Source organism: Andrographis paniculata, unplaced genomic scaffold (assembly GCF_009805555.1).
Source record: "Andrographis paniculata isolate CXL003 unplaced genomic scaffold, ASM980555v1 Contig55END, whole genome shotgun sequence".
NCBI classification, from domain to species: domain Eukaryota; kingdom Viridiplantae; phylum Streptophyta; class Magnoliopsida; order Lamiales; family Acanthaceae; genus Andrographis; species Andrographis paniculata.
The window spans coordinates 4,296,921-4,322,341 of record NW_026137590.1 but is presented as its reverse complement, the minus strand read 5'-3'; the positions used below and the strand labels follow the sequence as shown (position 1 = coordinate 4,322,341).

The following is a 25,421-nucleotide window of genomic DNA, read 5'->3' as shown; positions in this document are numbered from 1 at the left end:
TAACATCCAGACTTTCCAATTACTGCAACATAACTTGATGATATTCCTCAGTGAAATCTCCAGTAGTAAAACTTGTATGTCCCGATGGCAACACAACATCCTGTCCAAAAGTAAGTTGATATGGTGAAAACCTCGTCGCCGAACTTCTGCTATTTCTGTATGCCCATAAGGCCTGAGGTAACAACAGATGCCACTTTCTTGGATTCCCCTCAACCATTTTCTTTATGATTCCAATAATAATCTTATTGGCTGCCTCTGCCTGTCCATTAGCTTGGGGGTAATAAAGGCGAAGAATGATTTATCGGAATACCAAATTCTGCCATGCTTTGTGTCATCACTCCAGCATTCGATGAAGCAGTTGAGGTTCTTGATGTAGTAACAGCGACTCCTCTGGCGGCGGCTAGAGCAGCAGCTTTCGACACAGCTTTGGAAGTTGTGATCTTTTAGGAAGCCATTGATCGTTGAGAATTCGACGGAATCAGAGATGAAAGGTAGAGTCGTCCCACTGGGGGTGCCAAAAATATGTAGACAAAAATTGTATTATATTTTTATAAATACAAAATCGTACAAATTATATTTAATTTAAATATATGCGGGTCCTATTCTCTATTTGGATCATTTGATTCTCTTCCCGGGTCGATTCATTTTCCAACTTGGGTTTGGATGACTTCTTTGATCCGAAGGGATTTGGTCTTCGGTTTAGATTTGCCGGCTTTTGGAGGGCTTTGGTATCCGTGTTGGCGATTTTGATCGTCGACTTTGGATTGATGTCTTCTTTGGATGATCCGACGGAATTTGATCTTTGAGATGGTAGATTTGGTGCTCTATAACGCTTTTGGCGGCGTGTCCCTTTGACTTTTGGATCGAAGAGGGCCGAGTTTGCGCTTTTTATGAAGAACGCAGGAAGAACATTTTGAAGCTTGGGAGCGACTTTGGAGGCTCTTCCTTGGCTTTGATAGATTCCTCAATGACTTTGGGAGCTTTGATCCTTCCTCCGGCTCGGGCATACGGCGAAGAACGTTAACTTCATCGATTCATCAACCAATATTGGATCATTTGTCCAAATCGGTCACTTTTCGACAAAGAACGCTTCGAAGAACACGAAGAACAATGATGAACAATGCAGAGAATCTAGAGAGACTTACCCTTGCGCGAGTCTTCAAATAAACTTCGATGTGTAATGAATTGGCCAAGACTCCTATTTATTGAGGAAGGTGGCCTTGGCTTCCTTTTCGGATGGTGTCATGTGGCGCGTCCTAATTGGCCAATAGAAAGATTTTATAATCCTTCATTTTTCATCATATGTCGTTTTCCATTTTTGAAAGATTCAATTGCGCGTCTTCCTATCTTATCAAGATCTTTATATTATTTCCTTTTTCGGAAGATATTAATTTATATACTTCCTTTATTGACAATATTAATTTATTTTACTGTCAAATTTATTATGATTCTATTTATGCACGTAATATTTGTACGATATCTTCTATTTTTAGCAGATTTTTGCATTAATCGTTGATCTTTATTGTATAAAAATTAACATATATGCATAATTAAATATTATATATTTATTTTATTGAAATTTTATTTTCTTTCAAAATACATTATATTTAATTTAATTTAAAAATTTAATTGAATTTAGACATTTAATTTTTAATGCTTACATGTATTCAGAACATGGGCTGGAACGCGGCCGTGTTCTTCAGTGCAGGGTAATCACATGGCCGTGTTTAGTCCCAATTAACCATTATGAGACTAAAACTGATAAATTTTCATTTGAATTGGACCAAAATTGATTAAAAAAAAATAAAAAATTAGTGTGATCAAAATTGATAATTATGGTATTAAATGATACTAAAATAATTTTTCCTTATTAATTTATAATGATTTAAAAAATTAAATATAAAAATATATATTTATTTTTTAATAAATAGATAAAAAAATATTAGAAGTAGATTTCATTTCAAAAAATGTAAAAAAAAAAAAAAAGAAAAAAGAAAAAAAGCCTCCAACAAAAAATATAAACAAACTCTTATATTAAATAATAAAACTATTTATTTATTATTCGCACTTATCCGTACGAGAAAACGGGCGGTGTGGTGGTGATAGTGTGCCGACATATTAAATAAATAATAAAACTATTTATTTTAATCTTTATTTTCACTTAAACGCTATTCATTAAAAAAAAAAAAAAAAAAAAAAAAATACTTTCTCCATCATCTAACCGTGAGTTTATTTAATTGGGTATAAATTTTAAAAAAATCGGGTAAAATTAAAAACTTTTATTTTTGGATAAGAAAAAAATGTAGATAAAGTGATGTTTTTTTAATAAAAAATAAATATAAATAAATTTAGATAACAACTAAAAAAAATTAGAATAAATTTGGATGACCGAAGAATTAATAAATTAAGTTGGTGTTATTCTTGTAATTTTTTTTTTAAATTTTTAATGTTGATTTTATTTTTTTTATGCCAAAATAATTTTCTTTTCATCTTTTATATTTTCTACATTCCGCTTATTATGTTCACTTTTTTATTCCGTACATCCTATTTATTTTATCACTTTTCTTTTATGAAAAAAATTATACACTTTAATCTTATTTTAAAATTTTAAATTTTAAATTTTAATTAAAAGAATTAGTTATCTTAATTTTAATCTAATTATTTTTATTATACTATAATTACTTTTACTAATACATTCTTAATTATATTTACTAATACATTCTTAATTATATTTACTAATTATACCTCCTGAATTCCTGTATTTACAGCAAAATAGACATACTATTACGAATGAAGTATTATATTAAAAATTTTACATTAACAGCCATTTAGTTTTACTATTGAAAAAAATCAAACGTAAAAATCAAATTAACATTTTTTAAAAAAATTTGAATTAAATTTGAAGATTTGAATTTTTTTCAAAAGAAAAACACATTATTGTGTTTCCTTTTAGATATCATTTTTATTTTTATTTTTATTTTTACTATTCAGTCTTCATATTATTTAATAAGAAATTATTCATTCAACTCACATAATTTGTTACATTTTTTTATTTTTGTTTGTCTCACATAATTTATTTATTTTTTATTTTGAAAATATAATTATACACTTAATTGCATTTAAAAATTTTATAATTTATAATTTTTTATTTTAAATACACTATTTAGCTATTTTAATCTTAATCTATAATTATTTTTATTAATACATTTTTTAATTACTTACTAATTACACAATAACTAAAACTTCGTGTCCCAGCTAAGATTGACAAATTAGCTGGGACGAAAAGAGTAAATAGATACTCCTACGGGTGTGTTCTTTCACCAATTCCAAAAAATATATTTTCTCAAAAAAAAAAAGTTAATATATTAAATACACTAATTACTTTTATATTACTTATGCAATTTTTCATACCTCACCTAAAATAAAAATAAAATAAAAAATTGGGTTGGATGAGTTTTTGGGGAGTCACAGCAATTACAAGTTTAGCTAGCGGCATACCTGTCGTAACCCCTATCTCATTCTATATCCTTCCAAATCATTGTACCATTTTATTGGTTAGTGATTAGTGTTAGGATTTAGTTAAGACTTTGTTAGATCAGTTATTTGAGTGCCTAACCATGTAAGTTACAGGATAGATTAGAGAATAAGTTTTTCTAAGTAAAAATTCGTAAAGTGTGTTTTTTTTTATCCAATTTTCTCGGATTTATATTGTTTATAAAAAGATTTCCCTATAAAACATTAAATCAAATATTTAATTCCTTTTCTATATTACAGTCAAAATTAATTTTGTATTTAAAATATTATATCAGTACTTATTTATATTATATCAGATAATTATTTTAATTCAAAATTTTTACTATTCAAATTTGAACAAAAATGTCGGACAAAGTGAGAGAGAGGGAGAGCACAGCGGAGAAACCGAGAGTGATTCCGGTGAATTTTTTGTGAGTGCTTTTGATGAGAAATAAAAGTTCTTTCTATGAATGAGTGATTTTCTAAGATTTCATATCTCCATCTTTCCATATATTGGTGATCTTTATCGATTTGATTTACCTTCCATGTTAGAAGGTCAAAACTTCCCCTTTCACATAGATATTGATAAGGGGATGTTTTTGGGGTTGAGAGAAGTTAATCATTTTGATTTTGTAACATTGAAAACATTCGATTCATCTAGTGGGTTCCTCATCGTCCGTGGTTTTTTTCCGTTTTGGGTTTTCCACGTAAATCTTGTGTTCTTTTCGTATTTTGCAATATTTTGTTTGTGCTTCAATTTTGTTTCGATCCGCTTCCGCAATTTCATCGCACCCTTAGGCGCTTAAATCCCTAACAAGTCGTATCAGAGCATTCAACGGTTGAAGATGTCAATTGCAAAATTCGAAATTGAGAAGTTCGATGGCAAGATTTCGTTTGCTATTTGGAAAATTCAGATGGGGGCTATCTTAGTTCAGAACGGATTGAAGAAGGCATTGGATGGACAAGAGAGTGCAGGGGTGAATGACGATGCTTGGGCTGAATTGGATGAGGAGGCATTGACTGTAATACAACTTATGTTGTCGAAAGAAGTCCTGCATGAGGTTGCACACGAGACCACCGCACGAGGGCTGTGGTTGAGGCTGGAGATGCAGTATATGACGAAGTCTCTCGCCAACAAACTTCGTTTAAAGGAACGCCTTTACACAATTCAAATGCCCGAAGGTACTCCGATCCAATCTCATCTAAATGAATTTAATACAATCCTCATGGATTTGGAAATTTTGGATGTTACAATTGATGATGAAGATAAAGCCGTGTTTTTGAGAAATAATGCTTTATGGTTCTCAAGAAACTCTTCGATTTGATGAAGTTAAATCAAATTTGTTGTCGAAACAAAAATTTGATTTTTGTGGCCAATCGAATGACAACGATGAAGGTTTGATTGTGAGGGGAAGGTCTATGTTGAAAGCTAATGGAGGCAAGAAAAAATCTCGGTCTAAGTCGAGGGGATCGAACGCGCATAAGAGTTGCAATTATTGCAAGAAATATGGCCATGTTATTTCCGATTGCTGGAAGTTGAAAAACAAGAATGAAAGGTTCGATAAAGGAAAGAAACCTGTAGAGGCAGCACAAGCTGATGTCGTACACTCCGATTTAGACGGCGATCTAGTTTTGACAGCGGCATCGGAAACTCGCGTTAAGAACGAGTGGATTTTGGACTCCGGATGCACATTCCATCTCTGTCCCAATCGGGACTGGTTTACAACATTCGAATCAAAGAATGGCGGTGTAGTATTGATGGAGAATGATGTCCAATGTTCTGTCCTTGGCATTGGTTCAGTTCAAATAAAGACTCACGACGGTTGCGTTCGTACTCTTACGAATGTTTGATACGCTCCTGATGTCAAAAGGAATTTGATATCTCTTGGAACTTTGGACTCGCTTGGTTATAAGTTCTCGGCTACATGTGGAGTTTTGAAGGTTTCTACAGGATCTAGAACAACTATGAAGGCGAATCGGGTTGGATGTTTATACGTCCTACAAGGTCATACCGTATCGGGTTCGGCGGCAGCGGCTTCATCGATGAATGATTCAGATTTCACTCGATTATGGCATTTGCGTTTGGGCCATATGAGTGAAAAAGGAATGAAGATGTTAAGCTCTCGAGGTCTTCTTGGTGATCAAGGAATCACAAATTTAGAATTTTGTGAACACTTTGTTTTCGGAAAGCAAAAGAAGGTCGGTTTCTCCATTGCCTCTCATCGTACACATGGCGTGCTCGATTATATTCACTTCAACTTATGGGGACCGTCAAAGGTTCCATCATTTACTGGGAAAAGATACCTTATGACATTGATTGATGATTTTTCCCGGAAAATTTGGGTGTATTTCTTGAGGCGGAAGGATGAAGCTTTCGACACCTTCAAGAAGTGGAAAACTTTTGTGGAGAATCTTATGGGTAAGAAAATAAAATTTCTTAGAACTGACCGTGACTTAGAATTTTGCAGTGATAAATTCAATGAATTTTGCGCAACGCATGGTATTATGAGGCATAAGACGTTGCCGAGAAAACCCCAACAAAATGGCGTCACAAAACGAGTCAATCGGACTTTATTGGAGAGAGCTCGGTGTATGCTTTCGAATGCAGGATTATGGAATCAGCGTGATTTGTGGGCTGAAGCTGTTTCGACATCGTGCTATTTGGTAAATCAATCTCCACACTCCGCTATTGACTTTAAAATTCCAGAAGAAATATGGTCAGGTAACCCTGTCGACTATTCCTCAATGCGTATTTTTGGATGTCCCGCGTACATGCATATTAACGAAGGAAAATTAGCTCCGAGAGCTTTGAAGTGTATTTTCCTTGGGTATTCAACTGAGTCAAAAGGATACTGTTTATGGAACGCAGATGGTAAATCACGCAATGTAGTTTTGAGTTAAGATGTTACTTTTGAGGAAAAATCTATGTTGTCTTCTGGAAATGATTCAGCTGCAAGTTTGACATCCTCGTCAAATGACCAGCAGCAATTTGGAGAGAAGGTGGAGTTGCCAATGTTGTTCCGACCCATTGCTGATGTTCCTAGCTCTTCCAACCCGCAAGTTGATAAATCTAGTTCGAGTACCACATTGAATGCTCCGGTGAGACATGATACATACTCAATTGCTAGAGATCGTCCTAGGAGACAAATTCATCATTCTTCCACATTTGTAGAGGATTCTGTAGTGGCATATGCTCTATCCGTGGCACAAGAATTCGGTGATGTCGGTGAACCGAAAAATTACGATGAAGCAGCTTCTTGTGCCGAATCTCCTAAATGGCTTATGGCAATGAAAGAGGAAATTCAAAGTCTCTACAAGAATGGCACTTGGGATCTTGTTGAACTTCCGAAGGGTAGGCGTCCACTACGTTGTAAGTGGATATTCAAGAAAAAAGAAGGCATTTCCGGGGCTGAAGAGCCTCGTTGCAAAGCACGGCTAGTCGTCAAGGGATTCAGTCAGCGTGAAGGTATAGACTTCGTTGAAATTTTCTCTCCCGTTGTTCAACATACTTCTATTCGTGTTTTGCTCGGTATTGTTGCTATGTTCGATTTGGAATTTGAGCAACTTGATGTAAAGACGGTCTTTCTTCATGGTGACCTTGAGGAAGAAATCTATATGGAGCAGCCCGAGGGCTTCATCATTTCCGGAAAGGAAAATTTGGTGTGCAAATTAAAGAAATCGCTTTATGGATTTAAGCAAGCCCCGCGGCAGTGGTACAAAAGGTTTGATTCATTTATGATTGGGCAAGGTTATTCTCGCAGCAAGTATGACGACTGTATTTATTTTAAAAAGTTCTCTGACGGTTCATTTTTATACTTGTTGCTTTATGTCGATGACATGTTGATTGCCTCACGTAACATGTCTTGTATTGTTAAGTTGAAATCGCAGCTTAGTAATGAGTTTGATATGAAAGAGCTGGGTGCTTCGAAAAAAATTCTTGGGATGGAAATAATTAGAGATCGAAAAGGCGGAAATTTATTTCTGTCCCAAAGGAAGTATGTGGATAAGGTACTCGATCGATTTAATATGCGATCTTGCAAAGCTGTATCTACTCCTTTGGCTGCGCATTTCAGATTGTGCGAAAACTTGAGTGCTTGCTCAGAAGATGAAGTTAAAGACATGGCAAAAATTCCGTACTCAAACGCGGTTGGTAGCCTAATGTATGCAATGGTTTGCACTAGGCCGGATTTGGCGCATGCTGTGAGTGTTGTGAGCCATTATATGCACAATCCGGGAAAGGCTCATTGGAATGCTGTTATGTGGATTTTGTGATACTTGAAAGGTACATTGCATCTTGGCTTGGTTTTTGATAGAAATAAGTGTACTTCATTGGATGTGACTGGTTATGTTGATTCGGATTATGGTGGAGACCTTGATCACAGACGTTCTCTTTCGGGATATATTTTCACTTTATGTGGCTGTTCTATTTCATGGAAATCTTCACTTCAGTCGGTTACCGCTTTATCGACCACTGAGGAGGAATATATAGCAGCTACCGAAGGAGTTAAAGACGCGATTTGGCTAAGAGGTCTTGTCATGGAGCTTGGTTACGAGCAAAAGGTTCTTACTGTATTTTGTGATAGCCAAAGTGCAATACATTTGACGAAAAATAATCGGTATCATGAAAGGACCAAACATATTTATGTGAAGCACCATTTTATTCGAGATACAGTCTTAAAAGGTGAAGTTGTAGTGGACAAAATTCATACGTCCGAGAACCCGGCTGATATGTTAACTAAGCCACTTGCCGTTGCCAAGTTCCAATATTGTTTGGACTTGGTTAATCTTAGCAGTTGTTGAGTGTCCCGTCGGGGACTTGGCGATGAGGATGTTTATCTTTTAAATCGAATTTGTGGCAAGGTGGAGTTTGTTGGGATTGTGCCTCAAATTCTCTTCGAGGCAAGATTTTCAGAAGTTTCCGGCGGCCTTAGTCATGGGCATGACTAGGCGGACTTTCCTTGTTAGGAGTTGATTTTATATATCTTGCCAAATCAGAAGATTTCGGAGGCTTTAATCACGGACGTGACCAAGATGGAAAGGTTGACTTGGCATCAAATCATTAGAGTCATGGGCGTGATCAATGAGTGATTTTCTAAGATTCCATATCTCCATCCTTCCATATATTGGTGATCTTTATCGATTTGATTTACCTTCCATGTTAGAAGGTCAAAACTTCGCCTTTCGCATAGATATTGATAAGGGGATGTTTTTGGGGTTGAGAGAAGTTAATCATTTTGATTTTGTAATATTGAAAACATTCGATTCATCTAGTGGATTCCTCATCGTCCGTGGTTTTTTCCTGTTTTGGGTTTTCCATGTAAATCTTGTGTTCTTTTCATATTTTGCAATATTTTGTTTGTGCTTCAATTTTTTTTCGATCCGCTTCCGCAATTTCATCGCACATTTAGGCGCTTAAATCCCTAACATTTCTTTTTTCTAAAACTGTTCGAAGTCGTCTAGAGGAGTTTGTCGCCAAAAAGGAAGATGCTGTCGGAGCCGCCATCTATTTATGTTCGTCCATCAGCTAAAAATGGTATGAATGACTATTGTGTTCTTGTTTCAAGATCAGTTATTTATTTATTTTTTTTCCCAATAATCCTCGTAAATGCAAAATATAGGAATCAAGCAATAAAAATAAAAAATGAATTAATCCAAAATAATAATACCAAATCGAAAGTGAAGTTAATATCTCAAAATGCTAAACAAATGGGCCAAAACAAAATTAAGGAAAAATACAAACAAATAGGGAATTAACATATCTATTTTCAGCATCCGTGAACCAAAGCAGAGTGTTTATTTTACTTTTTTTATATTTCTCTGTTTGTATGTATTCTTTCTTACTTTTGTTCTTGTGCATTTGTTTAGCCTTTAAACAATATATATATATATATATGAAGGAAGGAATAAACATTATACAATTATATAATGTTGTGGGTATTTTTATGTAATGCCAAACATATAATTTGTTCACCGAAATTATAAAAGAAATGACCAAATAGCAAAAAGAAAACATGTGATTTGCGAAATTCTCTTAAAACACCTGTTGGTCCAAAAATTCTGTTTTACCTACTTGTATTTTAGTTAATATTGCAAAAATACTTTCGTTAGTACTTATCAGAGAGATTATAATATACGCGTTTAAACTGCAAATATTATTACAAATTCGTAGATAAGAGGAGAAAGAAGTTGCAAAAATGTAAGCAATATGTTCATTAAAGCCTATTTTTTGTAATATTACCTAAACTACAAGTTAATTGTTGAGATATTTTAGTTATTTAGTTTTAGATTTAGATTTAGATTTGAGTATATCGAATCTGCATATTATTCTAATTGATAGACTTCTATTTTCATTATAAATAACAACACAAATTTTTAGTTTTTATAATTTATTTCTCACATGATATTAGAGTCTATTTTTTCCCTCCAATAGATATAGTCTACTAACCTACGTTTCTCCGGGTACATTCAACTTGGAATGTATCCGGAGGTCTCCCAATTTTAAAATTTTTTCTATAGTTTCTGGTCATTTCTTTATGATTTTTATTTTGTTTTTAGTCCTGATTTTGTCTACATTTGAAGTCATGTCTACGCAACTGTTTGCAATCCGTCCGCTGAAGATTTTCTCCAGAGCCATGTTTCTGACTGCATCAAGAGTCCTGTTATTTCCGACTCCATCGAAAGTGCCATTATTTCTGACTCCATCGAGAGTCTGTTATTTCCGACTCCATCGAAAGTGCCGTTATTTTCGATTTCATTGAGAGTGTCGTTATTTTCGACTCCACCGAGAGTGCCGTTATTTCTGACTCCATCGAGAGTTCTGTTATTTCCGACTTCATCGAAAGTGCCGTTATTTTCGATTTTATTGAGAGTGTCGTTATTTTCGACTCCAGCGAGAGTGCTGTTATTTCCCACTCCATCGAAAGTCTTGTTATTTTCGACTCCATCGAGAGTGCTGTTATTTTCGACTCCATAGAGAGTGTCGTTATTTTCGATTCCATTGAGAGTGCTGTTACTTTCGACTCCATAGAGAGTGTTGTTATTTTCGACTCCATCGAGAGTGCTGTTATTTTCGAATCCATAGAGAGTGTCGTTATTTTCGATTCCATTGAGAGTGCTGTTACTTTCGACTCCATAGAGGGTGTCGTTATTTTCGACTCCATGGAGAGTCCTGTTATTTCCGACTTCATTGAGAGTGCCGTTATTTTCGACTTCATCAAGAGTGTCGTTATTTCTGACTCCATTGAGAGTCCTATTATTTTCGACTCTAATTCAGTTGAGAGCATTGTTTTTGGTTTTGACATGGTGGAGCGGCGGCGGCTACAACAGACAAACAACTGTTATTTTTATTTGCGTCTCTTGCGTTTGTATTCAACTTTCTTATTAAATTCAAGTTGTTTTCTATTATACCATATTTATACATCTATATTTTTGTTAGGAATAACAATGCAATTTTTAAGTTTTTATAATTTATTTCTCACATTAATAAAATAGAGTTTTAGAACTAAATAATGTTTTCAATGACTTTTGCCAATCACAAGATTTTCTTTTTGCTATTTTGTCTTAAAAAACATAATTGGTATTAACACAATATATATACTTCATTCTTCAACAAAAAATTAACAATTGAATCCAATATATATATATATTTTTTATATTACCGAAAAAATTCTTCATATCTAATATAAAAAAAATACATTCATCCAAAAATAAAAAATGAATACACCCATAGTTTATATGCATAATAAAGCAATCAGTGTTTTTGTCGGGCTTAATTTGCAGGCTATTAAGTTCGACCGGGAGTTTACCCAGTACGCATTTTAACATAGTAATTACAAATTCTCTCCTTATAAAAAATATATATATATACTAATAATAATAAAACAATGAGTGCTGCACAAACTATTATGGCCAATCTACAAAATGTAGAAGATATGCACTTCTTAAGTATTTCATTCGTCACATTTATCAGTATTGGCATACTACTAGTTAAAAAAAAAAAAAAACTAAAAAAAAAATCTATGATGCTTAAAAAACAAAAATTGTTCGCGATGATGTTTTGATCTAAAAGATATCATTAAGGAACACTGAAATACTTCAGTATTATCAAAATAGTTTGACAACATTGTTCAATAGTTAGCAGTAGACCATCGAAATCGAAGTGGATTGTTGAATGCAACCAGATTGTTTGTAGAGATTGCCATGAGTTATCAAATTCAAGTTGAATATCTAGGGTGTGTTTGTTTAGAGGATTTTGGAGGATTCACACTATTCATACAAAATTGTTTCTAAAAAAAAATCAAATCAAACACCTATTTTTTATTTTTTAGTATATTATACTAAAAAATAATTTTACATTCAAAATATTACATCAATACTTATTTATATCACATCATACAACTATTCAAATTTAAATTTTTTATTATTCAAATCCCAAATTAAAATTCAAACCTCCAGATAAACACATGAGAGGATATGTATTTGATTTGGGTAAGAATGTAATGGTAGCTACACAAGTCACTAGCGTTCATGATGGTCCGAAGATAAATGTAAGTTTCACATGAAATAAAATTTATGTAACATCTTGTTAGAAAATCGAATACCATAAAACATAGTAGTGATGGAAAAAAATATATGGTACATTAAAATCATCACAATAAAGATTACTAAGTGTGTTCGTTTATAACATTTTATCAAATTTCTATTATTCATAAAAAAAAAAATTCAAAAATATTAAATCAAATACTTATTTTTTTACTTTGTATATTATACTAAAAATTAATTTTACATTCAAAACATCATATCAATATCTATTTATATCACATCATATAGCTATTCCGAATTCAAAATTTTTATTATTTAAATCCCAAACCAAAATCTAATTAAACCTCCAAGCAAACACACCCTTAGTGGTGAAACCTAGGAACTTTGGTTGAATGACACTATTAGGGGTGTACATTTGGTTGGGTTCGGTTGGTTCGATTCGAATCAAACTTTAAATTATGATCGAATTTTAGTTTTATAAAAATTAAAATTGAGACCAAACTAAAGGTTTTCGGTTCGATTTAAGGCTGAATAAATCAAATTTTTATTTATTAACATATAATTTGCCTATAGGTTCAAATGCAAATACTCAAAATTATAATATATTATGTGTTAATATATCCTTTTATATTTTTTTAAAAGTTCAGTTTTTGGATTAACCGAAATAAAATATTGAAAACTATAATTAAAATTTATAAATTTGATTTTGGACTGAATCGAACTAATTAACTAAACAGTCTATACTGAACAGTCTGAATTGAAAAATTTCAAAAATTCGACTTTTTTAATTTAGACTAATTAATGCTCACTCTAGACATATTATAGAAGATATCTTCTATTCAACATACAAAATATCCAAGTACATATATATATGTATATACTAGTACTCGTTGGCGCGCTACGCTGCGCGTAGTATTGTTAGCGTTAATTTTTTTATATGTATAGTTAAAATTAAAATAAGTTTCATTTAAACTATTTAAATATTACTGACATGATGTACATAAGTAATCGTGGTAGATGAGTCTTGGGATCGACTGAATGAGTATTTATGGATGTGGTATGTAGCAATTATTTTGTTTTGTTTTTTATTAAAACATAAATTTAATAACCATAACAACAGTACGATGGTCGTTTATAGTTTTATTGGTGATCGTTTGACTTCTCCATCGTTGATTCTTTGTTGTAAAAAACTGTCAATTTCTTCACCAAACTGTCAATTTCTTCACTGGTGATCTGCTTTCTCCATGGGTGATGAACTTATCAATCAGTGATCCTTAGCATTATCCATCGGTGATCCATTTCAGGCCCTATCGATTTATCCATCAGTCATCCTTAACCATTCTTCATCGGTGATCCGCCTTCTCCAGTGAAGAAATTAACAGTGTCCACTACGATCATTATCTGCCCCGATCAATGAGATTAAGTGAGATTATCTGCCGTTAAATACTATCAATTTCTGAAACAGTGATTTTACTCTGGCACCATCGGTCTTCTCCATCCATCGGTGATTCTTTAATTATCGATTAGATTATTACAATTTAAAAATAAATTTAATACATAATTAAATTAAATTTTGAATAAAAACAAATAAAATATATTAAAAAAATATTGATGTATTAGGTAATAAAATAATTTTAATTAAATAATTATGTAATTTCTATCGGTGTTCCATCGGTTTCTCCATTGGTGAGCTTTCGTACCAGACACTACAAATTTCTCTTCCATCGGTGATTCTTTGTTGTCAGACACAGTCAATTTCTTCACTGGTGACCCGCCTTCTCCATGGCTGATGATTGACGAACTTGTCAATCAGTGATCCTTAGCATTATCCATCAGTGATCCATTTCAAGCCCTATCGATTTATCCACCGGTCATCCTTAACCATTCATCATCGGTGAACCGCCTTCTCCAGTGAAGGAATTAACAGTATCCATTGTCATCATTATTTGCCCCCATAAATGAGATTTGGTGAGATTATTCTATAGCTAAATAATATCAATTTCTCCAATAGTGATCTTACATTGGCACCATCTGTCTTCTCGTGATTCTTTAATTATTGATTAGATAATTACAATTAAAAAATAAGTTTAATACATACTTAAATTTAATTTTGAATAAAAATAAATAAAAAATATTAAAAATATATTGATGCATTAGATAATAAAATAATTTTAATTACATATAATTATGTAATTTCCATTGGTGATCTTTCCTACCAGACACTACAAATTTCACTATTAGCGATCATTTCTCTTCTCCATCGGGGATTCTTTGCTGTCAGACACTTTCAATTTATTCACCGGTGACCCACCTCCTCCACGGGTGTTCAACTTGTCAATCAGTGATCCTTAGTATTATCCATCGTTGATCCATTTCAGGCCCTATCGATTTATCCATCGGTCATCCCTAATCATTCACCATCAGTGATCCGCCTTCTCCAGTGAACAAATTGACAATTTCCCGCTATCATCGTTATCTGCCCCATCAATGAGATTAAGTTAAATTATCTGCCGCTAAATACTATCAATTTCTCCAACAATCAGCTTGCTCTGGGACCATCGGTCTTCTTCATCCATCGGTGATTTCCTAATTATTAAATATATTATTAGAACACAGAAAAAAATGTAATACATAATTAAATTAAATTTCGAATAAAAATAAATAAAAATATAATATAAAAATATTGATGTATTAGATAATAAAATAATTTAATTTAAATATAATTATGTAATTTCCATCGGTGATCAATGGTTTTCTCCATTGGTGATCTTCCTTACCCGACACTACCAACTTCTCTATTGGTGATCATTTGTCTTCTCCATCGGTGATTCTTTGCTGCCAGTTTCTTCACTGGTGATCCGCCTTGTCAATGGGCGATTAACTTGTCAATCAGTGGTCTTTAGCACTATCCATTGGTGATCCATTTCAGGACATATCAATCCACAGGTCATCCTTAACCATTCTCCATCCGTGATGGCCAGTCATATGTGTATCGGTGATTTAATTGCTTGTGAATTTAGGGTTTAGGTTTGAGACCATTACGAAGACTTGGCATCCCAGTAGCCAATAATAATAACTCCATATATTTTTTAGTTGTTGTGACAATTTTTTTTTTTTTTTTTGTATTTTTTCCAATTATCTTTCTACATTAATTTTATTTTTGTTTTTTTAATTTTTTGTATAATAAAAAAATTAACTCTCTACAAAATGATATCAATATTGATATAATTTTATTAAAATAGTGTTCGTCTTTTATTTTTATTTTTATTTTTTTTAAAAAAAAAAAACTCCAAATACTATGTATTTTTAAATTGTCATTTTCTGATTTAATCCCAAATGGCAATCTATTTATTGATATCCATAAAATTGAGCTAAAACCTCCAAGCACAGTAAAAAAATTGGAACGTGAGAAACAGTATATCCCGGGTGCAGATTTCTTAGTGTCAGCATGTAATGTGAAAGAAAGTCATATACAAACTCTAACCTTCGAAAATTTAAAATTTAGAGGATTTTTGCAATTGCACAACCCTCTGTTTCCTAGAATGGTAATTGATTATACGGTAAGGTAAGGTAAGTGAATACCTTTTAGAGCACATTCTTTTGCAGATCATCCAGTTCCAGGTCTATCTCGGTGTCGTTATCATTTTCTGTCGGATCAAAGATGGGGGCATCGAGCACAGGTGGATCCTGGAGATAGATTTGTACAAACATAAGCAAAGCTAATAACCTTAATTATGAATAATGGCCATTAGATTATAGATAACTACCAAACTGCTCTCAAGGCAGAAGCTCAAAGGAAGGAGGAATGGACATTTTTTCATTTATTTTTAAACAAATGCATTGCAATAATCAGCAACTCGAAGAGTTATTCGCCAGAATTTCTGTATCATTACCATGCAACAAACAAGTTCCCAATTGATGCCCCGGAAAAAATGGATGCTGCTTCACTTCACTCGCACCTTATCGTGATCCTAGCTTGTTTTTAGGATCTCTGTGTAGCAGTCGATACATCAGCTCCTTTACTTTGGAGACTTACCTGTAACAAATCAACTATCAAAGTTCTCTTCAAGCCATGCCTTATAACTATATATTAAAATAATAATAATAACTAATAAAAAATATAAAACTAATTTAATATATTGAATGATAATATAATACTTAAATTAGCAAAAAGAAAAATACTAATATGCAAAATTGTGGCGTTAAAAATGTTACAGTACTTCTACATTATTAATAATTATATATTATTTAATAATATTACATTTTATTTTATAAAAATATAATACTATATAAAAATTTTAATTATAAATATTTTATATATATAAAATGTCGGGGTGCATAACCAAGCCCCCCTTTTTTTGGGGGGAGGGGGGGGCAAAGAACAATGAGGGCCGACGGCATGGGAATTGGATGTCTGTGGATACTTGTTAATTTTTACCCTCTAAACTAAAATATAAGTAAGCTTTGTATATAGAATGCGACGACTAATAACTTTGTCGTGTGCCTGGATGTACAAGCCCGTTGACCGATGGCGAAGTTCCGGGTAAAAAGAGGTGATCACTGTTTTTGTAATTTTAAATTCCTTTCTGGGATTGGTATGATACCCGTATCCATCGTGATTATCCTAGATCCATATTTTATATTTGGGGGGGAGGTGCCTAAGGGCATTTGGTATGCATTGCATATGAAAATACAAAAATCCGCGTGTTCTTAAAAGGTGGGAGTTGTAGTCTAGTTTCCATATATATAATACAACAAAAGGCCAGACAACGCGAAGCTGATCGCGGCAAACAAGGTGTTTTTTAAAGGGGAATGACAGGCGGGGCTGGGGTCTAACATAACCATCAAAATGTGTCATACGGGGCTGGCTTCTGCTCCTCCCATTTGTGGAAAGGAAAATGGCAAAAGGTTGTGCCCTGGCAGCTCATCTCTTTCCTTTTGCTGAAGACATGCGGATCTTCTTTGCGGGGTTTTTCGCGTGAACGTCTGGGCCTGGCATTTCAGTTGGCGGAACGCTTGCATCGGCATCTAGAAGTGGGAACAGCTCCTTTCGTGGAGCTGCTAGCATGAATGAAACGTGTACAAGCAGTCAGAGAGGATGTATGTTTCTTGTATTTGTTTTCGTACGAAAACAAAGTTAGGAGTAACGAAATAATGTGTTACATGTTTCTGAGCTCTCTCCAGTGTCAGTGGAAGTTTTCAGACCATCAAGTATGGGTGTCAACGATGTCTTCGTAATTCCCATACTTACTTCGGTGGTTTCCACTTCTGATGAACCTGTGGGAGCTGCATTAGTTGTAATGTGAGAGACTTTGAGCCAGAGCACTTGCTCAGTTAAATTATGGAGTATACATAAGTGAGCTGCGGCATCTAAAATTAGAACATTATTTGGAAAAACATCCTCATCTTCTCATTAGTTGATCTACTGTAATTGACAAAAACGAATAATTATGTTACATGTAGCTGGTGTTTGAACAGCATTGATGGTGTAGCTGAAGTTATTAAATTTTGCAGAATTAGAGTGCTTCTTCTTCACGGCAATCATGAATCTGCTTCCTTTGATAGTGTCGTTGCGGCTTTCACAGTATTTGTTGATAGCCTACGAGATTTGTGCACTACAATTAGCATGCCTAAAATAATGTTTATTAATGAAGGATGCGGGCGTGGCCCGTCCCTGCTATTTACTGGCATGAATGCATGGCATTTTATTAGTTTTGCGAAAAGACAAAAGCACGTGGAATGGGTATAATAGAGTACACACAAGGGGGGCAGGGCTAAAGACATGAGCAAAATGTAAAGTTGGAAAGAGCTTGGATATTGTGTTGAGAAAGTGCTTACGTGGTCGCCCTTGCGTTCAAGTGAAGCGCCATCGCAACCTAGCACTGTGAACGCAACATCTTCGTATGCAACACAGTTAATATTTCCAGTATCGTTGATGAGGTCTAAGCTGACCATGTACTTAGAAGTAGGTTATCTTTATTGTAGTGAGTATATATATTGTAGAGTCGCAGCCTTATACTTCCCTAGGTGTAGAGGTTTGGACACTTGCACAGCGGAAACAATGAAATGGTCGAGGTATAGGTGTTATTGTTGCAGAGTGGCAATTTGAACATGCGCTGTATGAGAGCTTGATATGAGGTGAAATGCATATCTGAAAGCCTGCAATGAGGCTGTGCTCTCCTTGCTGGGAAAAAGAATGGTATTAATTAGTATCGTGTGCATAACAATGTGTGGGTTTATAAATTATTAATGCTATAAAGCTTGAACCTTTGCATCTTTGAGTTCTTTGATTGATTGTAGTGAACACGGAGAGGTCGCTAGGACACTTTTGTCGTTGAACAAGACCAAATGCTTCAGCAGGTTGTCTATCTCTACGCTGTTTTCCCTTTTCCTAGGAAGAGTCGAAACCATTATAGCTTCAAGGCGAGTGACCACTGAGCAGGAAAATAGTGATGTATTTTTACCTGTTATCAAGGTCCCGGGCTGCCGCATAGGGAGGATCAATAATGATGTTTGACATAGTTGAAGCGGACAGGGATATTCCTGTTTCGTGGAAATCATACACTTTAATCAACTGTAATGGTTTACGTTTATAGGAGGATCTAGTTAATGAAGAAGGCATATTAAATGCTTTGGATAACCTTGGAATGATGTCACCCGGATGCTCTTGGCCAGAATTACTAGCCTTCTGATAGAAGCGTTGCAAGTAGGCCACCTTCCGCACCCGAGGTCATTCCACAAAGTTAATTTAGTGGCAAGTTTCCTAGGAAGACACCACGTATGTTATTTAAACCAGAGTCAAGTGCTACGTATTAACAACTACCAAAAAGGAGAATATTTGTTTTACTCTTCCGTCACTATGGTAATCTCCCGTAGTTTGTTAGAGCCCTTTTGTTGGGTGCTGGTAACATCGATCACGACTCCGAGAATGTCTGGGGTGTGCATTTTATAGATATTAGGCGTCTGCAAATACATGTAGCTTCCACATGGTAGGCTATTATACCAAATGATGGAGGTAAATAAGGAAATGTGTCCCGCTCCGCTGGCGTATTTCATGGACATTATTACCTATCAGTCGCTTCTCCTCCAGATGCTTTGGAAGAGTTGCTTATCGAGCAAATTCTGGCCGACCAACAAACATGCTAATTGGGTTTTCCGTAACTGAGGTTATGCTTGACCTTTGATTCAGTGTGATTTGAACATTTGCGTTATAACCTTCTAGTGCGACGGTCGTTGGCCTTGACATTGCTCCGAAGATTTCGTACGTCTCAAACAGATGAAGGCATGCATCTAGTTTGACAATGTCATGGTGGAAAGTGCACGCTTGTAGCTTTGTGCCCTGTATGTCGTGTCATCGAGGTTCACAGTTATTGATAAAATACAAGACGGCAATGTAGAGGTCCGGAACGTAAGACTATGTTCATAACTACAATGCATAAGACATGCCACAGGTTGTTACCAATGGCTGGAGAATGCAGTGTTGCATCGGATTCCCACGGCCCCATTTCTTGGCTGATTTATGCACAGGTATAATGGAGCGTACTGTGTGAAAGAAAGGCCGATGGTTTACCTGCGGGTCAACAAAGACATATCGCTTGTAGTTGTGCCCGGTTTTGGTAGAAGTCCTCTCCCCAGAACGCTCCAACAACATTACGCATATTGTCCAGTTCTGCGAATGAAGAGTAAGGTCTGCAACTGTGGTATATTGGTCAGCTTCTCCACCTTCGTTGGTTGTGGTTCCATCTTCAAGGCAAATCTCCAATGGCGATGCTTATGTATTGGGGCGCCCTTCTTTAAATAGAGTAGTTGACGTATCGATTCATTGGAGACCGGCACTGTGGTTGTATACGAAGTCACATGGTTGCGCATCATGGTCAGCAGTGAGATAGGGCATCCACATCGACCCCCAAGTCATTTGCTTTAAAAAATAATAATAATAAAAAAATGACATGGAAATTGAGGGAAGAGAGCACCGGTGCACCAATTCAACAGCAGCGTTGCCGTATTTAATATTGCCACGTGTCCCAATTAAATTAGGATACGTGCCAAAAAAAATTTTAATATGTTTTTCTATTAATTTTTTATATAGTTTATTTAAATTATATATATTAATATTTTTTATATTACATAAATTTTTATTTTTTTTATAAAATAATATTAATATTGAATATATATTTTTGTTTATTTAAATATAATTAATTTATTATAATAAATATTGACATATTTTTATTTAATAAAATTTTTAATTAAATATAATCAATTAATAATAAATATTTTTAAAAATTAAAATATGAACATAATAATACTAATCATATTAATAAATATTTGTTATAACATATAAATTAAATTATTAAATAAATATTAAGAAATATGTATATTAGATAAAATTATTATTTTTTAAATTATTTTAAAAATCAATAATTTAATAATATAGAAAAAAAAATTAAAATTTGTGTAAATGGGTTTCTTTGATGTGGATATAAAATGATATAAAGTTTTATAATGACGTGGCAGAGAGAATATGACGTAGATGAAGAAAGAGATGGAAGAAACCCATTATGGGTTTCCTTGATGCGGATGGGCTTAGTAGCCGATGATGTGGCGTATTGAATATACACTTGTCAGTTGCCTATGTCTTTTTAATTAACTTCCATTCTACATTTTGTATGATATATCTTGATATTTCTTTATATATATATATATGTTTCTTAGAAAAATAGACCTAAAAAAGTTGAACATATACTACAATTTCCTTGTTATAAGTTCATATAAAAAAATTTATGCGAATCTCATAATATGTATGTATCTGTTCGATATTAAAATATGCAAATATATTAAGTAGCGTAACATAAAATTGAATATGAAGAAAATTATCTAAATGTAATTAATAAAAACATATGTACATAAATGTGTAATATATAGAAAATAAATATAAAATTCCAAGATAAATAAATATATATTATATATATAACTTGTGTATATATATATATAGATTTAATTTTCATTCTACATTTTGTATGATATATCTTTATATTTCTTTATATATATATATATATATATATTTCTTAGAAAAATAGACCTAAAAAAGTTGAACATATACTATTATTTTTCCTTGTTATAAGTTAATATAAAAAAAATTATGTCAATCGCATTATATGTATGTATCTGTTGATATTAAAATATGCCAATATATTATGTAGGGTAACATAAAATTGAATATGAAAAAAATTATCTAAATGTAATTAATAAAAACATATGTACATAAATGTATAATATATAGAAAATAAATATAAAATTCCAAGATAAATAATTATATTATATATATATATATAACTTGTGTATATCTATATAGATTTTTGAAGTTAAAATATGTTTATATAGATAGATAGATATAAATATAAAAGTTTTCAATATATATATATGTTATATATATAGAAATGTATGATATATATATTATGTGTATATATATATTCCTATATTTTACTCTATACCTATATATAATGTGTATATATGTATTTTTATATATATTAAAATATATATGTAGATATAGATATAAAGATTTAATGGTAAGCAACGTAACGAAATGGGGTTGTTTATATAAGAAGACTATTTCTTATAATATATATAAAAACATACATAAAAACAGTAGGCATAAGGCAAGGCCACCGGCCATAGTTGTGTAAAAAATGATTTTAAAAAATGGGCCTTTATACAATTTTTCCTCGTAATTTGAACACAGTGTCAGGCATCGGTCTATTCAAGCGGCCAAACCAAATCACATTTTGTAAAGCAGTAACAAAAAGGGCACTATTCGCAGTTGTTGATTGACGCTGGCGTGAACAGTAACTTAGCGTGTGAAGATTGAGTTGCAGGGTTGCCGGCGCCTGTGTTCCGTGCAGTCGGCTAGTACGGTGTCTGTCAGAGATACGGTTGTTTTAGCACGTGAATTGATGGCCAAGGGGTGAATGCCTCGGAAACCCGCGTGTGCTAGTTGATGTGGTGGGTGGCCGTAATTCTGTGCACAACTGAAGTGTGACGATTGCAGGCGGATTGGACGGGCTGATATCAGCAGGCAATGATGGCCGGGACCGTTTGAAACCACATCGGATCTTATGTATCTTGCCCAACGGCCTCGTTTAACCAGCGGTCGGCCTACTGATTCGTGGTCGGTTTCCACACTTACCCCATGCGCAAGCGCGGTGGCGGCGGCTGGAACAAACTTATAATCTAGCTGAATGGGGGCTTCACAAAAGGCGGTAGGTCTTATCTTAAGAAAGGACTAAGGACGCAAAGTTTGTCAGCTATGATAGTGTTTGGGTAGAGGTTAGGTGGTTTTGATGGATGAAATTATTAAGATTTCAGCTTGGTCCAGTTTGCTGTTACAGATAAGGATGTTGGACTGTGACACACAAGCAATGGTGTTGTGTTGTGAGACAGTATTGTAGCTGTTTTCCGGAAGCCATGTGGTTGGGAATGTGCTAGCATATAGTGGGCAGAACGATGTAATTATTTTGAAGATGTACATAATGTTAGTAATGTGTAACGTATTACAAGTAACATAAAGAAGAAATATTATATCGACCTTTCATACATAGCAGCTTTATATTGTGTTTGCAAAGTTAACTTCAAAAATAGCGTCAGTAACACTTCTCGAAAGTTAGAACCTAAACTCTTTTGTGAAGTACTTGCATTTAGTTTTTTTCAAACACTTTCTTTAACAGCTATCGTGGCGGCGTTTTTTTTTGCACAGTAGCATGGAAGCATACATGTGTCCAAACAGCAAAGATTATAATAACTTATTGGAAAACAGAGTTTGTATTCTTCGTTTAAGCAATCGGCATACATTATTTACACATCTACAGCCTGATGTCGGCCAGACAAAGAAGCTCCGAGTAGGCAATGTTCTTTGTCCACTCAAAAATTGTGTCGGACAACACTAATGACTGGACAACTATATGTAAGGAGCTGAATGATTTGGCGCGTGAGAAAGCCACATACAACATCCCATACATGAATACAGGGTCCGGAAGGTAGACGTCAACACGATCCAACGTTTGCCTCTGTGATTTGTTAATGGTCATGGCGAAACACAGCTTTATTGGGAATTGTGTCCCCGTAAAATCTATTCATGCCGGCTTGACATTCTTGGGTTCTAAGGGGATACGAGGAATGAAACATGTCTCACCAGAGCAAGGACCTGTAATAATTTCAGCTTCGAGGATGTTTCATGAAATGGTTTTGCATATCAAACGGGTTCCATTTGATAAACTATTTGATGGGTTGAGGATTCGTAGTAGCATAATGGGCGCTTCTTTTTTAAGATTTAAAGAATGTGGAGGCATACCATTTGGTGTTAATGTAGAAAGGTAGTCTTCGTAATGTGACTGTTGAGTTGGATCTTTAGTCATATTGCAGGCAATAGATGTTAGAGTGTCTCCAGGAAGCATGGGCAACACAATATTGTTGATTTGATCTACCATTTCGTTTGTTGTAGTTAGAATCGAGCGTCTGAAAAAAAAAATCTGAATTGGTGGGTGATATTATTTTCAGCAGATATATTATGTTAATCAAACCGTTTATATTGGAGCAGCTAAAGGGCAACAGACAGGTGGAAGGTAACTTGACATCTCCATTATCATTTTTTAAGCACGTGTTGTTGCCTATCGATTCCACGAAATCTGCAAATTTTGGATCTTCTTTCGCTCGCATGTTAACTTTAAGGTAGAACTTCGTTGCCTTCCTAAATAAATGCGACGATACTGGGCTTGCTTCTATAAACATTTCTTTTGTTCCATTTGGTATAACTGGAGTTATTTGTCGGAAATCGCCCCCAAATATAACCATTTTCCCACCAAAATCCTCGTGTGAATCACATATGTCTTGTAGTGTGTTATCCAGAGCTTCTATGAGTTCACGTCTTGCCATTGAAATCTCGTCCCAAATGATAAGTGAAGCTTGTCTTAATTGTTTGGCTAGATTAGATTATTTAGAAGTATTGTAGGAAATGTTCTCAGACAGGCCGAGAGGGAGTTTAAATTTGGAGTGCGCAGTTTGCCCATTAGGCAACAACGATGCAGAAACTCCAGAGGTGGCAACTGGGATAGCAACAATGTTAGCCAACGCAACATAGTGAAGAATTATTTTATATAGGTATGTCTTGCCACTACCTGCAGGGCGATCAATAAAGCATATGAATCCAGTTTGGGATCTGAGTTTCCCAGTAATGATCTCGAAAACTCCTCTCTGTTCTTCGTTCAAGCTGTCGGGAGATGGTAGATTGTGGCATAGTTGTAGGTCTTGAGAATGATCATGTTCATGCGACGTCTCTTCTGCTGTTGCATCTGCCACATGTCTTCCTCTAATTCCATAGTCATTTAGTTGTGTGCCAAGGGCTTGAAAAAATTTATTTACAGTTGTTGCAGCCATTGTTTCTAAACATGCAGGTTGTGCTCCACTTAAGACGTTAAACTGAGTTACACAGAATATATGGAATTTGTCCCAAAGTACTTGCGGTTCTGTAGGGCTACAAAAAATCAATATTGTAGCAAATAGTTGTGCAAAAGCTTTAGGTAGCTTGAACTGAGATGCTTCTTGTAGAGATTCTATAATTCCAAGGTCTGAGTCAAGTAATCCTAATCCAACACATGCTGACCGGAAAGTGTCGTGAATTGTCCCATTAATTGTTGCGAGATCTTCAAATGACGTAGGGCACCGTCGGTGTTGCAGAAGCATACAAAGGTAATATCTCTCTTTTTCCGAAGGACGAACTATTACAATTCTCCCTATGGTTAAACCTCGCTATTCATGCCATTTCCGTGCAGACTGATCCTAGACAAAGTGCTGTGGGAATTTCCGATACAGTAATTTAAGTCTCTGGGCAGTCGAGTTATGACCATTCATTTTAAAAATTCGGTCAACATAGTGCATCTTGGTAGTGAGGAGTCCACAATGTTTGTTATGGGATCTTCAGCGCGAAACGTTGTATATTGATAATTAGGTATGTGTAGTTAAAGAGCAAGGACTGGATGATGTATCTCATTCAATGTATAGCTGAATATTCGCCAACATGCTTCAGGGGGCTACCCATCTACCTGTTTGAAACGCTGAAATTTCATCGACTTGTTCAGAGAAACCTACCGAATACGCTATTCGGTCATGTCCTTTATAAATACATTTATATAAGTATTTGACCAGTTTAATAGTCGAACAGACTTCCACATTTATATGAGAATCATATTTACTAATCAAGTAAGGGTTGTATGGGACGACCCATCGGTTATCCAAAATTTTTCCTCGTGCATCTACGGTTGAACCATTATTGCGTCTTCTGTATGAAGGAAAACCATTGGGATTATGTGTTGTTTCAT

General features: G+C 34.3%; 3 protein-coding genes across 3 annotated transcripts; all 3 read right to left on the bottom strand.

Annotated features, from left to right (window-relative positions):
• Nucleotides 1-10,098: 10,098 nt before the first annotated feature.
• On the bottom strand, nt 10,099-18,009 carry LOC127256097 (uncharacterized). The gene is made up of 5 exons (XM_051281928.1): nt 17,893-18,009; nt 17,512-17,653; nt 17,218-17,340; nt 17,004-17,112; nt 10,099-10,777 (listed from the first exon to the last, which is right to left on the bottom strand). Exons 1-5 carry the CDS (start codon nt 18,007-18,009, stop codon nt 10,099-10,101), a joined length of 1,170 nt encoding a protein of 389 aa, XP_051137885.1.
• Nucleotides 18,010-18,031: 22 nt separating this feature from the next.
• On the bottom strand, nt 18,032-18,999 carry LOC127256096 (replication protein A 70 kDa DNA-binding subunit B-like). Its single transcript, XM_051281927.1, has 5 exons — nt 18,902-18,999; nt 18,696-18,817; nt 18,519-18,597; nt 18,322-18,445; nt 18,032-18,238 (listed from the first exon to the last, which is right to left on the bottom strand). The coding sequence occupies exons 1-5, from the start codon at nt 18,997-18,999 to the stop codon at nt 18,068-18,070; spliced, it is 594 nt and encodes a 197-aa protein (XP_051137884.1). The 3' UTR covers nt 18,032-18,067.
• Nucleotides 19,000-19,066: 67 nt separating this feature from the next.
• Nucleotides 19,067-19,785, bottom strand: LOC127256512 (uncharacterized). The gene is made up of 2 exons (XM_051282561.1): nt 19,625-19,785; nt 19,067-19,393 (listed from the first exon to the last, which is right to left on the bottom strand). Exons 1-2 carry the CDS (start codon nt 19,703-19,705, stop codon nt 19,163-19,165), a joined length of 312 nt encoding a protein of 103 aa, XP_051138518.1. The 5' UTR covers nt 19,706-19,785; the 3' UTR covers nt 19,067-19,162.
• Between the last annotated feature and the right edge of the window lie 5,636 nt (nt 19,786-25,421).